Raw genomic sequence first — 11,956 nt, 5'->3', positions numbered from 1 at the left:
CTTCATTTGAGATTACTGTTTGATTTTCAGGATTTTCTTATCAAGTTCGAAGTTTAAACTGATGAGCCGCAGGAAATTCCCAAGATCCCTCAAATCCTCTTGTTAAACTAGCTTTTAGGTCCACAGCATGAAGATGAAATCTGTCTGATCAGGCTTGTTTTATGTGGAAGCTCATGTTTTATTGCATGTAAGAAAAAAGGAGAGGCCTCTGCACATTTTTCTTGTCAGTAATATTGTAGCTCATACTGTTACAATATAATGTTTTAATTTTTAGATGAAAACTACTATTGCATCATTTTTCAAACTCTTTTTTTGTGGTCATTCCTAATATAAACTGCAAAACCATTTGATCAGAAATAAGTTCTATTTTGATTGTAGAGTCTTTTTCCAGAGACTCTAACTTGTACATCCTACTAAACCATAACAAATAATGTTAGGCCATCGTGTGAATTGATCAAAGCAGCAAATTCAGAAATGAAATGTCTTGTCATAATCCCAAGCCTCTGCAATCTCTCTGTGACCTTCTGTAAATAAATACACAAAGTGGGGACTGGACTTTCCTCAGAGCAGCACATATCAGAACGCCTGCTGTCACTGCTAACTATTTACGGGAATGTGATGACATTTTGGATATTTTTGTTCCCTGTAGAAAAATCTAATAAGGCAATATGTGCCTTCCTCTCTGTAATAACACAATGACCAGCACAGTGTGTTGCTTTCTCATCCACAAATGACAGAAATGATAGAATCGGTCGTCACTGTTTCCTTTGAGCTATGATGCAACACTGTGATGCAAACAGTGCAAACTGTTGTTGACTGTCTTGCTTTACCAGAATACAAAATACTGAAAATATCAAGCTTTCAATCTGATTGCAATCAACACAGAATCTGCAATGGGATCAAAGAGTCACAGAACATTAGTGCTGGACTGTTTAATTTAACAGACTGAGCTGAATTCTCTTTATCCTAAACTGTAAATCAACGCTATTTTTCCTGAACCCAGTGTCGTCGTTTCTCTCTCTGGTGTCCATGATGTGCAGGTGAAGGAGAAAATGTCCGTGACACTGACTTTCTTTAAAAGTATTTTATTAAAAGAAAGAGCAGCATCAGTACAGACAGAACCTGCCTGGAAGGAGCCGGCCAATTGAATCCTCCTTGCTGGACAATGACCAGCAATCAGGTTTTTCGGTTTTCAACATATAGGAGGGGTTAAAACAAATGGTTCTTTATTGCCTACCATATGGGGAAAGCAGCGAGCATCCCCAAACAACTCCCCCTTGTCTACAACAGCTGAAGAATCCCTAAGTCAACGTTTTGGACAGAAGAACCCTCATAAAAACACCTCCAGCAGGGCTCTGTAAACAGGAAAACACTTTCCCATGCCATGGGTTGAATATAATGCAGGTTCCATCTGTGGTCAGAGACACCAGAGCAGACACTACATATAACAAGCAACTCATATCAGATACTCGAACAAACAAAACAGATTCTATTCTACTAACTTATTAGGTAATACATGTAACAGATCAGATACCACACCAGACTGCAGAGAGTCTTCCAACCAATGGAAAGTGAGATTTCACAATTTCAAATTCCAGGAATCGTTTTTGTGCCAAGCAGGAACTTCCACAGCAGAACCTTTCTGCAGATATAAAAAACCCCAGTGGGAAAGCGCACAGCACAATTAGGAGGACAGATTATAACCAGCACTGCAGAATACTACTAACAAAATGGGGTAAATTACATTATTTTTTTGTCGTGTTTAAATCTCTGTGAATACATTTATCTTTATACCAAAGCATAAGTTTTTACTGATCTGATGGTTTCTAAAGGGATCTCTATGTTGAATTTTCCAGTAACTATCCAGTGTTTTGAACGATGAATAATTTTTCATTTTGATATGACTTATTTGTCTATTGTCTCCACTGATCCAGAGGAACAGAGATATTTATTTTTTTGTTCGATTTGTTTGAAGGTTTCCTTTGACTGTGGTCCTTCTGGTTGCATTGGCCTCTCTGGCAGATGTGGCTCGTACCGAAGAAAAGAAAAGCACTGAGTCAGGTAACACGGAGACACGCAATATCATGCCTCTGTTCATAAACACTGTGTCTTAATCCAAGTCAGTTTCTACTTTTTGCATGAATTTTCCATATATACTAGAGTGATAAAACAACACAGGATAATATTTGTTGGCGGGAGAACAGTATTTGAGCTGCAAAAACAACGCACAACCAGTTTCCACTGCAGTGTTGTCTTGAGTTACATGCAGATGTCACAATGATAATGCCAACATGTTGAAGTTCAACAGGTATGATGTTACTTACTGTATATTCACCATTTTGCACCATCTTACCAAACAATTGACACTAATTAGCACAAAGTGTAAAGTGCAGCTAAAGCTAAAGTCATTTTTTAACATGTACACACGTGGACAAAATTGTTGGTACTCCTCAGTTAAAGAAGGAAAAACCCACAATTCTCACTGAAATCACTTGAAACTCACAAAAGTAACAATAAATAAAAATTTATTGAAAATTAAATAATCAAAATCAGCCATCACTTTTGAATTGTTGATTAACATAATTATTTAAAAAAACAAACTAATGAAATAGGGCTGGACAAAAATGATGGTACCCATAACTTAATATTTTGTTGCACAACCTTTTGAGGCAATCACTGCAATTAAACGATTTCTGTATTTGTCAATGAGCGTTCTGCAGCTGTCAACAGGTATTTTGGCCCACTCCTCATGAGCAAACAGCTCCAGTTGTCTCAGGTTTGATGGGTGTCTTCTCCAAATGGCATGTTTCAGCTCCTTCCACATATGTTCAATGGGATTCAGATCTGGGCTCATAGAAGGCCACTTTAGAATAGTCCAACGCTTTTCTCTCAGCCATTCTTGGGTGTTTTTGGCTGTGTGTTTTGGATCGTTGTCCTGTTGGAAGACCCATGACCTGCGACTGAGACCAAGCTTTCTGACACTAGGCAGCACATTTCTCTCCAGAATGCCTTGATAGTCTTCAGATTTCATCGTACCTTGCACACTTTCAAGACACCCTGTGCCAGATGCAGCAAAGCAGCCCCAAAACATTACTGAGCCTCCTCCATGTTTCACCGTAGGGACAGTGTTCTTTTCTTCGTATGCTTGGTTTTTGAGTCTATGAACATAGAGTTGATGTGCCTTACCAAAAAGCTCCAGTTTGGTCTCATCTGTCCAAAGGACATTCTCCCAGAAGCTTTGTGGCTTGTCAACATGCATTTTTGCAAATTCCAGTCTGGCTTTTTTATGAGTTTTTTTCAGCAGTGGTGTCCTCCTTGGTCGTCTCCCATGAAGTCCACTTTGGCTCAAACAACGACGAATGGTGCGATCTGACACTGATGTACCTTGGCCTTGGAGTTCACCTTTAATTTCTTTGGAGGTTGCTCTGGGCTCTTTGGATACAATTCCAACGATCCGTCTCTTCAATTTGTCATCAATTTTCCTCTTGCGGCCACGTCCAGGGAGGTTGGCTACTGTCCCGTGGGTCTTGAACTTCTGAATAATATGAGCCACTGTTGTCACAGGAACTTCAAGCTGTTTAGAGATGGTCTTATAGCCTTTACCTTTAAGATGTTTGTCTATCATTTTTTTTCGGATGTCCTGGGACAATTCTCTCCTTCGCTTTCTGTTGTCCATGTTCAGTGTGGTACACACCTTTTCACCAAACAGCAGGGTGACTACTTGTCTCCCTTTAAATAGGCAGACTGACTGATTATGAGTTTGGAAACACCTGTGATGTCAATTAAATGACACACCTGAGTTAATCATGTCACTCTGGTCAAATAGTTTTCAATCTTTTATAGAGGTACCATCATTTTTGTCCAGGCCTGTTTCATTAGTTTGTTTTTTTAAATAATTATGTTAATCAACAATTCAAAAGTGATGGCTGTTTTTGATTACTTAATTTTCAATAAATTTTTATTTATTGTTACTTTTGTGAGTTTCAAGTGATTTCAGTGAGAATTGTGGGTTTTTCCTTCTTTAACTGAGGGGTACCAACAATTTTGTCCACGTGTGTATTTTGTTTTTTGAAAGGCATTTTATGTGATTAAACAGTGACGAGAGACAGGAAACTGACAAAGGGAGTATATGAAGGACATGTGTTGAAGAAAAGTAAATAAACTGGTGAAAAAATCGTGAATTAAACTGCTACAACTGCAGTAGGGGAGAACTAGAAAAAACTGCGTCACAGCAAGCATTTAAAACTGCGCCACAGCTCTAGGTCCAGAGAAAGCTGTTGGAGAATGATCTGGTTGATCTGGTTGGATGTCAGCAGGCAGCCTGCCAATGCACCTGGTGCATTGCACAATGCAATAAATGAAGCGCACCTATTTGCTATTGGCTGCTACTGGCCATAACAATCGCTGTGTCACTGAAGTAGACACACATGCGCACTCACGTACTGCTGAGTGAACTCCCATTTGTGAACTCCGGTCGATAGCAGGCAGCCGGGCGGTGTATATCTATGGGCGTACCCATAGATACCGGTGGAAGAGCGGCGTACCGACACCAGATCTTTTCCCGGAACTGCGTTCCACCACCAGATCTTTTGCCGGTACGCAGTTATGGACCGTTCCGGCTTACTTTCACCCCTGCGTGGAACCCCAGAGCAAAAAAGTATAAAAGACAGGGCATCAGAGGGCAGAGCCAGACTTACCCCGGGGTATCTCTCAGAGTGTTTTGATCTGTGCACGGAATAAACACTTTATTTTAAATCTGAAGACGACTCCGAGGCTTTTCTCTGTTTTTTCCTTGGTGAGACTACTGCAACTGTTATTTTTAACTGAGTATATTTTTCACTAATTTGGAACCTAAAATTGAGACAATATACATAATTTGAGAAGACACGGGAGACATTACACATGCAGTGAATCAAATCAGACATTCGCTGCTCGTTGTGTATGTGCCATATGGTAGGCAGCATAGCTACTCATTAATGTTAAGGTATTTTGTTCTAATAACTATAATCATTTAGCACCTTTAAAAAAGGCTTAAAACATTCAGAAAACCAGGAAGAAACAAGAAATCCAAATAGATGAAACTAGATATAAACATTCAAAAAAAAACAAAAACGCTCCAATAGCATTCAGTTATAAGAAAAACACAGTAAAAATCAAGAGATTTAAAAGAGGACAGAGGTTGCCTTCATTGCATCACCAGACAGAAAGCTCCACAGCTATGAACCAAGCAATGGGCAATTTGAAAACTAGACCTGATGACTGTGATTGATTAAAAATTATTGCTTCTTTATTAAATCATCCACTTGGTGACTTGATTGTGCACCAAATTTCACAGAAATCCTTCCAATAATTGTTGAGCTAATGGAGTCTGGACCAACGTGATGGTCAACACCTCTATGTCAAGGTGGTTACTGTAGGTTCTGCTAAATTAATCACATAGTCTGACTTTATTGTTGCATTTACAACAGCACATCCCACAGAATCCAACAGAATTAAGCCTGGAACACATTTCCAGTCAGAATACAACACCACATTTGTATACAAACACCAACCCCAAGATCCAAACAGCACCAACAGGCTCCAGTTCTCCATGAAACTACTGTTTATACTAATACTTCCTTGACAGCTGCTGTTCAGGCAGATAACCCTCAGCCCTCAGATCCTGTGGGACCTGAGGGCTGGAACTGCTCATTTCAGATATTGTTCCTCATGTGGCTCTGAAGCTACGGTATCTGAAGGGAAATTGTCTTCTTCTCTGCTTCTCTTCAAACAACCCATTAAATATTAAATAAATCCAATAATCAGTGAAAATTATGTGCCAGAACCCAACCAGAGACCTGTTGAAAAATAATTTCTGGATGAGAGAATTAAGATCATTATAAATTAAACACAACACAATGAGATGGCAAAAACATGAAAAGCAACACAATTACTGAATGAAGCCTCCCTAATGCCTCAAAAATATTTAACAAGTTCATTTTTTTGTTGCTTGTAAGCCATTGATTGAATAAGAACTGGGACATCTTCGGTAAATCAATCCTGCCAGGATGTAAATTTGTGACAGAATTAATTATCATATTTTTACAGTGCAGAACGGAGCCACTTACATGCTTAAGATGTTGCTATTACTTTGAAGGGAAGATAATTTGAAGTATTTTCCATGATTATCTCACCCACACAAAAGACATTTGGCTAAGAGAGTCCATGGATTCCTCTGTGTGCTTTAAGATGAATTAATTAGAGGCCACTTTTTAGGCTCTGTTAAACACCATCTCTCTGGAAGTGAAAACAATATTCTTTAGTGACTGCTGTGCGTATGCGGCAACATGATAACCCTGGAGTGAAGCAGGCTGTGTTTTGTTGAATATATTTGAGTTGCATTCGAAGAAAAACAGGTAAAGTGCTGACGACAAAGCAAATATAGTCAAAGTGATCAAGTGTTTTTAGCATCTGTGTGCAAAAAATCTTGGAAAGGAACTACACTGCTCAAAAAAATTAAAGGAACACTTTGAAAATACATCATATTTCAATACGGGGAAAAACAAACTGGATATTAGCATTGATATGGACTGGATAATGTGTTAGGAATGAAAAGTGCCACATTGTTTGATGGGAATGAAAATTATCAACACACCAGGAGGGCTAAATTCAAGACACCCCAAAATCAAAGTGAAAAACTGATGTGGCAGGCTGGTCCATCTTGCTGAAATTCCTTGGTAGCAGCTCAAAATGGTACTCAGTAGTTTGTATGGCCTCCATGTGCTTGTATGCATGACTGATGATGCCGGGACAAGCTCTGAATGAGACGACAGATGGTGTCCTGGGGTATCTCCTCCCAGAACTGGACCAGGGCATCGCTGAGCTCCTGGACAGTCTGAGGAGCAACCTGATGGTGTCGGATGGAACAAAAAATAATGTTCCAAAGGTGTTCTATTTGATTCAGGTCAGGTGAGCGTCGGGGCCAGCTAATGGTATCAATTCCTTCATCCTCCAGGAACTGCATGAGTTCTCTTACCACATAAGACTGGGCATTGTCGTGCACCAGAAGGAATCCAGGACCACTGCACCAATGTAGGGTCTGACAATGGGTCAAAGGATTTCATCCTGATACCTAACGGCAGTCAGAATGCCAATGTCCAGCTTGTAGAGGTCTGTGCGTCCCTCCATGGATATGCCTCCCCACACCATCACTGACCCACCACCAAACCGGTCATGCTGAACAATGTTACAGGCAGCATAACGTTCTTCACGGCTTCTCCAGACCCTTTCATGTCTGTCACATACGCTCAGGGTGAACCTGCTCTCATCTGTGAAAAGCACAGGGCACCAGTGGTGGACTTGCAAATTCCTGTGTTCTATGGCAAATCCCAGCCGAGCTCCACGGTGCCAGTCAGCGAGCACAGCGGGCACTAGAGGACGCTGGGCCCTCAGACCACTCTCATTAAATCTCTTTCTGATTGTTTGATCAGAGACATTCACACCAGTGGTCTGCTGGAGGTCAGTTTGTAGAGCTATTGCAGTGCTCATCCTGTTCCTCCTTGTACAAAGGAGCAGATACCTGTCCTGCTGATCGGTTGAGGGCCTTCGACAGTCCTGTCAAGCTCTCCCAGACTAACTGCCTGTCTCCTGGAATCTCCTCCATGAGCTTGAGAATGTGCTGGGAGACACAGCAAACCTTCTGGGAATGGCACGCATTGATGTGCCATCCTGGAGGAGTTGGACTGTCTGTGGAACCTCTGTAGGGTCCAGGTATCGCCTCATGCTACCAGAAGTGACACTTACCCTAGCCAAATGCAAAACTAGTGAAAAACAGTCAGAAAAAATTAGGAAGGAAAAAAAAATGTCAGTGGCCTTCACCTGTAAACTCATTCCTGTTTTGGGGGTTGTCTCATTGTTACCTCTTTAGTGCATCTGTTGTTAATTTTATGAACACCAAAGCAGCTGAAACTGACTAAAAAGCCCCTCAGTTACTTAGTTGACCAGATCAGTATCCCACATGTTTCACTGATTTGATGCAATACTTAGATTAAAAAGTGTTCCTTTAATTTTTTTGAGCAGTGTAGTTAAACTTCATTTGTTCAAGAGGTTTCATTGGGCTCGAGGAAGAACACATTTTCCCTTGATCTCAGTGAGACCTCTACAGCAGAAGAAAATCAGATGAGTCAGTCATGCACAAAAGCTACCATATACAGGCACACTAACTAAAATAACCACAAATAGTAGTTTATAGGAAGAAATGCAGTAAAAATGTCTTGATGTTTTGAGTCTGTAGGAACATCAAATGTTTGTGCTTTTACAAAATACCTGTATGTCCTGCTCTTATAGATAAGAATAAGCTTTAGGTTCATAATAGAAAAAATTAAAGGGTAGACTGTAACTTGGAGAAGGTCTGGTTCATGGTGCACTCAGAGGTTTAAAAATGGACTTTGCATTATTGAAGTACTACATAAATATTGTTAATGTGCAGAATAAAAGAAGCCAGTAACAGTAGCAGCAACAGATGGAATTTTATCAAGAGGATATGATATGATCAGAGACATCAAAATGAGATCAGTGATGTCAATATTTATGTTATGTTGGCCTTTCCCATGTGAATTAGCATTTAGATCATTAGAGCACAATATTTTACTGTATCAAAAAACAGAAAATACTTAAAATATAAAGACCAAAATCTTAACATAGAGATAAATCAGGACATTTTAATTTATTTTCCAGCATCACCACGTTCCAGGCGGATGATCGGGGGGTTGCTGGCTCCTCACGTCCCCTGGCAGGTCATGGTCTACATCGCGGAGAGCATCGTGGATGGAGGCTATGCAGGCGGAGCTCTCATCTCTGACCGCTGGGTGCTGACGGCCGGAAGAAACCTTTTTGCCAGGAAGAGTCGACAGGACACTCAGGGAAAAGTTCCCGTCGTCCCTAAAGTGTACCTAGGAATCTCAGAGAAGGCAGAAGCAAATGCCTCCAAAGAGGTCGCTGTAGAGAAGGTGAGTGAAATTATTTGATGAGGAGCAAGAATATTGGAAAAAAAGGTTTAATTTAATGCATTTTTCAAGGTTTCCATGGATACATAGTATATAGTAGTCAACTGCATTTTTGTTTAATCTGATATTTCTACATGATGTCAAATATTTACTCTTTCAGTATAATTGTTAAAAAGAAGGAGCTGCAGATTGCACATAGATTTTTCCCACTATTAGTCCCCACTCTGAATTATACTTTTAACAGCAACTTATTACTTGACACAACTGCAGCAATTGATTATATAAGTCAATAACTTGACTTGTTTGCGAAACCCTTCCTCCAAAAAAACATGTATTTCTTTAATTTCCCCCAGTGTCTTCTGAAACAATCTCTACTTTATCGCTATAGAACTAAAAAATATAGAGAAATTGATCTTTGCATTGGTAAAAAGCCAAATTGGCTGTGAAGCATTTCTTTAAAGTATCAAAAACAAAATATACATTACTGTATAAATATTTGGGGTCCCTTAGAAAAGTCCTTATTTTTGAAAGAAAGGCAGGTTTTTTCAATGAATACAACATTAAATTTATCATAAATCCAGTCTAGACATTGTTAATGTGGTAAATGACTATTCTAGCTGGAGACTGCAGATTTTTAATGGAATATCTCCATAGGGGTACAGAGGAGCATTTCCAGTAACCGTCACTCCTGTGTTCTAGTGGTGCATTGTGTTAGCTAATGGTGTTGAAAGGCTCATTGATGATTAGAAAACCTTTGTGCAATTATGCTAGCACATGAATAAAAGTGTGAGTTTTCATGGAAAACATGAAATTGTCTAAGGAACCCCAAACTTTTGAACAGTAGTGCATAAGACACTTGCCTTCCGTCTCTTTTTAAAACTTTTAAACATAACAATAAGGAGTTTGCTTTTTTACACCTTTTCTAAAAATGTAAATGCAGGTTAAAGACCAGAACTCTCACATTCACCTCCTGTAGGTAGTTCTCCATCCACGGTTTCAGAACCAGTCTGACTGGGACAATGACTTGGCTCTGATCCAGCTGAAGGAGTCTGTGGTTATGAGTGATAAAATTACCCCCATTCCCTTGCCAGAGAGAGGCCAGGACCTGACTAACACCAGGGGAGGGTCAGGGGTTATTGCTGGCTGGGGGTGGGGGCCCCTCCTCACTTATGCTGCATCCCTCAAATACCTTGTGCTGCCTCTGGCCAACCACTCTGACTGTAAGGCAGAATATGAACGTTCTCATCTCACGCCGGCTGTAGATGACAACATGTTCTGCACTGGACCCACCACGTTTCAGGAGAATGTTTGCACTGGTGATGCAGGAGGCGCTCTGGCTGTCACAGATGCTGAAACTGGGGACATTTACGCTGCAGGGATCCTATCTTATGACAAATCCTGCACTAGTCACAAGTATGGAGTATATATGAAGATTTCCTCATATTTGCCCTGGATCCACAGTGTCATCAGGGGAGATACGGAGAAATCGTCTGCTCTGCGCTCTGATACAATGCTTAAGATGTACTCGTGGTCGCAGACTGGGAAAAAAACATGTGAATGGATGTAACTGTAGCATAATTAAGTCTGCAGTACTAACACTAACAAATGTTGTATCCTCACATCAATAAATCTAGTTTTGAATGAATTTGCATTTGAATTCGTCTCTGTTCTTAACTAAATTCATTTACATAATGCCACATGCACACAGCAAACAATTGCTTTATTTACTGTTTCAATTTAATTGTGAAGACGGAGAAGCTGCAAGTTCCAGTTTTAATAGCAACTACAATATGACTAAGCACAGATTCACAGGAGTCTCTTGGATAAACGCTAAATATTACGGGGATGTGTTTGACCTCTAACCCAAAGTAGCAGCAGTGGAAGACCCAGACAAAGTTTGTGTTTAAGCATAATATAAGAGGTATGCAGCTGCTAACTACTAAATGTGAATGATACCAAAAAAAGCAAAACAAACAAACAAACAAACGGTTAAAAAAACAGTCCAAAACTCGTCCTAAATTAGCTCTAAACTCATCCAGTCCTAAAATACTCCAACACCAATCCAAAACTAGATTAAAAAAAAAAAAAAAACAGTCCAAAATTAATCCTAAACTTGTCCAATCCTAAACTAGCTCTAAACTGGTCCAAAACCAGCCTTTAACTAGTCCTAAGCCAGTCTTAAACTAGTGATAAACCAGTTGACAGAAAAACTATGATTCTGGACCATATTTCCATCGTCCTCCAAAAGTAAAGTAGATCCTATTTCAAGTAAGATGGAAATTTTCAAAAATTAAAGAGTTCTAATTAAAAATAGATGTTCCAAGTTGATCACACACTCAAATGACCAGAGAAATATTACATTTAGGTTGACTTTGCTTACAAATATATGAAGATACATGATTTTTTAAAGCAGTCTAAGTGTTGGTAGAACAATTGTGATGTATTAGTGAGTGAATTTTATTATTAATAATTTACTGAAGTGTTTTGACTGACATGTGGAGAGGATACATACACTTGTTGTATGAATTCTAGTAAATAATTCCAGTATTTGTCACTATTCTGGCTGCCCCAGTATAACATATATCTACTTTGTTGTGACTGTAGAATTGCGATTCTTTACGTATTATGACTCAGAAGTTTTTAAAAAATGGTTGACTAGGGTGATGGGTTGAACAAAATGTTGGACTTTGAAGCTCTGGAATTATTAGATTTTCACAGACATCAACAAAATATCTTGAAAATAAAGATGTCAGAAAAGAAAATGTAAGGACGTTTTAAAAGGTAAGCTTCTAAACTTCTGCGTCCTCATGTGATGTTTCACTTTTATGCTTTTAACTTTTAAAAGAAAGCTTGAGAGCCTCAGAGGTTGAGTTTCATCGTGTGCAGTCATCAGTGTGAAAGCAGATGTTAACAGAGGATTAAAAGTGAATGACAGAATTTATGGAGTTCGTGGATTCCGAGCGCCGCCTGCA

The 11,956-nt window shown here is 39.5% G+C and overlaps 1 protein-coding gene across 1 annotated transcript; it reads left to right on the top strand.

The window, feature by feature from the left end:
- Window positions 1-1,577: 1,577 nt before the first annotated feature.
- Window positions 1,578-10,629, top strand: hp (haptoglobin). The gene is made up of 4 exons (XM_022201276.2): window positions 1,578-1,735; window positions 1,976-2,061; window positions 8,716-8,987; window positions 9,961-10,629. The coding sequence occupies exons 1-4, from the start codon at window positions 1,731-1,733 to the stop codon at window positions 10,549-10,551; spliced, it is 954 nt and encodes a 317-aa protein (XP_022056968.2). The 5' UTR covers window positions 1,578-1,730; the 3' UTR covers window positions 10,552-10,629.
- The last annotated feature ends 1,327 nt before the right edge of the window (window positions 10,630-11,956 follow it).

Source organism: Acanthochromis polyacanthus, chromosome 2, assembly GCF_021347895.1.
Source record: "Acanthochromis polyacanthus isolate Apoly-LR-REF ecotype Palm Island chromosome 2, KAUST_Apoly_ChrSc, whole genome shotgun sequence".
NCBI lineage: Eukaryota > Metazoa > Chordata > Actinopteri > Pomacentridae > Acanthochromis > Acanthochromis polyacanthus.
Note: the sequence above shows the minus strand (reverse complement) of the source record. Positions and strands in the feature narration are given on the sequence as shown.

Excerpts from the sequence above, each read along its gene's own strand:
- hp (XM_022201276.2), top strand. Across the intron at positions 2,062-8,715 it reads AAAGAAAAGCACTGAGTCAG|CATCACCACGTTCCAGGCGG; the intron begins GTAACACGGAGA and ends TTTATTTTCCAG. Across the intron at positions 8,988-9,960 it reads AAGAGGTCGCTGTAGAGAAG|GTAGTTCTCCATCCACGGTT; the intron begins GTGAGTGAAATT and ends CACCTCCTGTAG.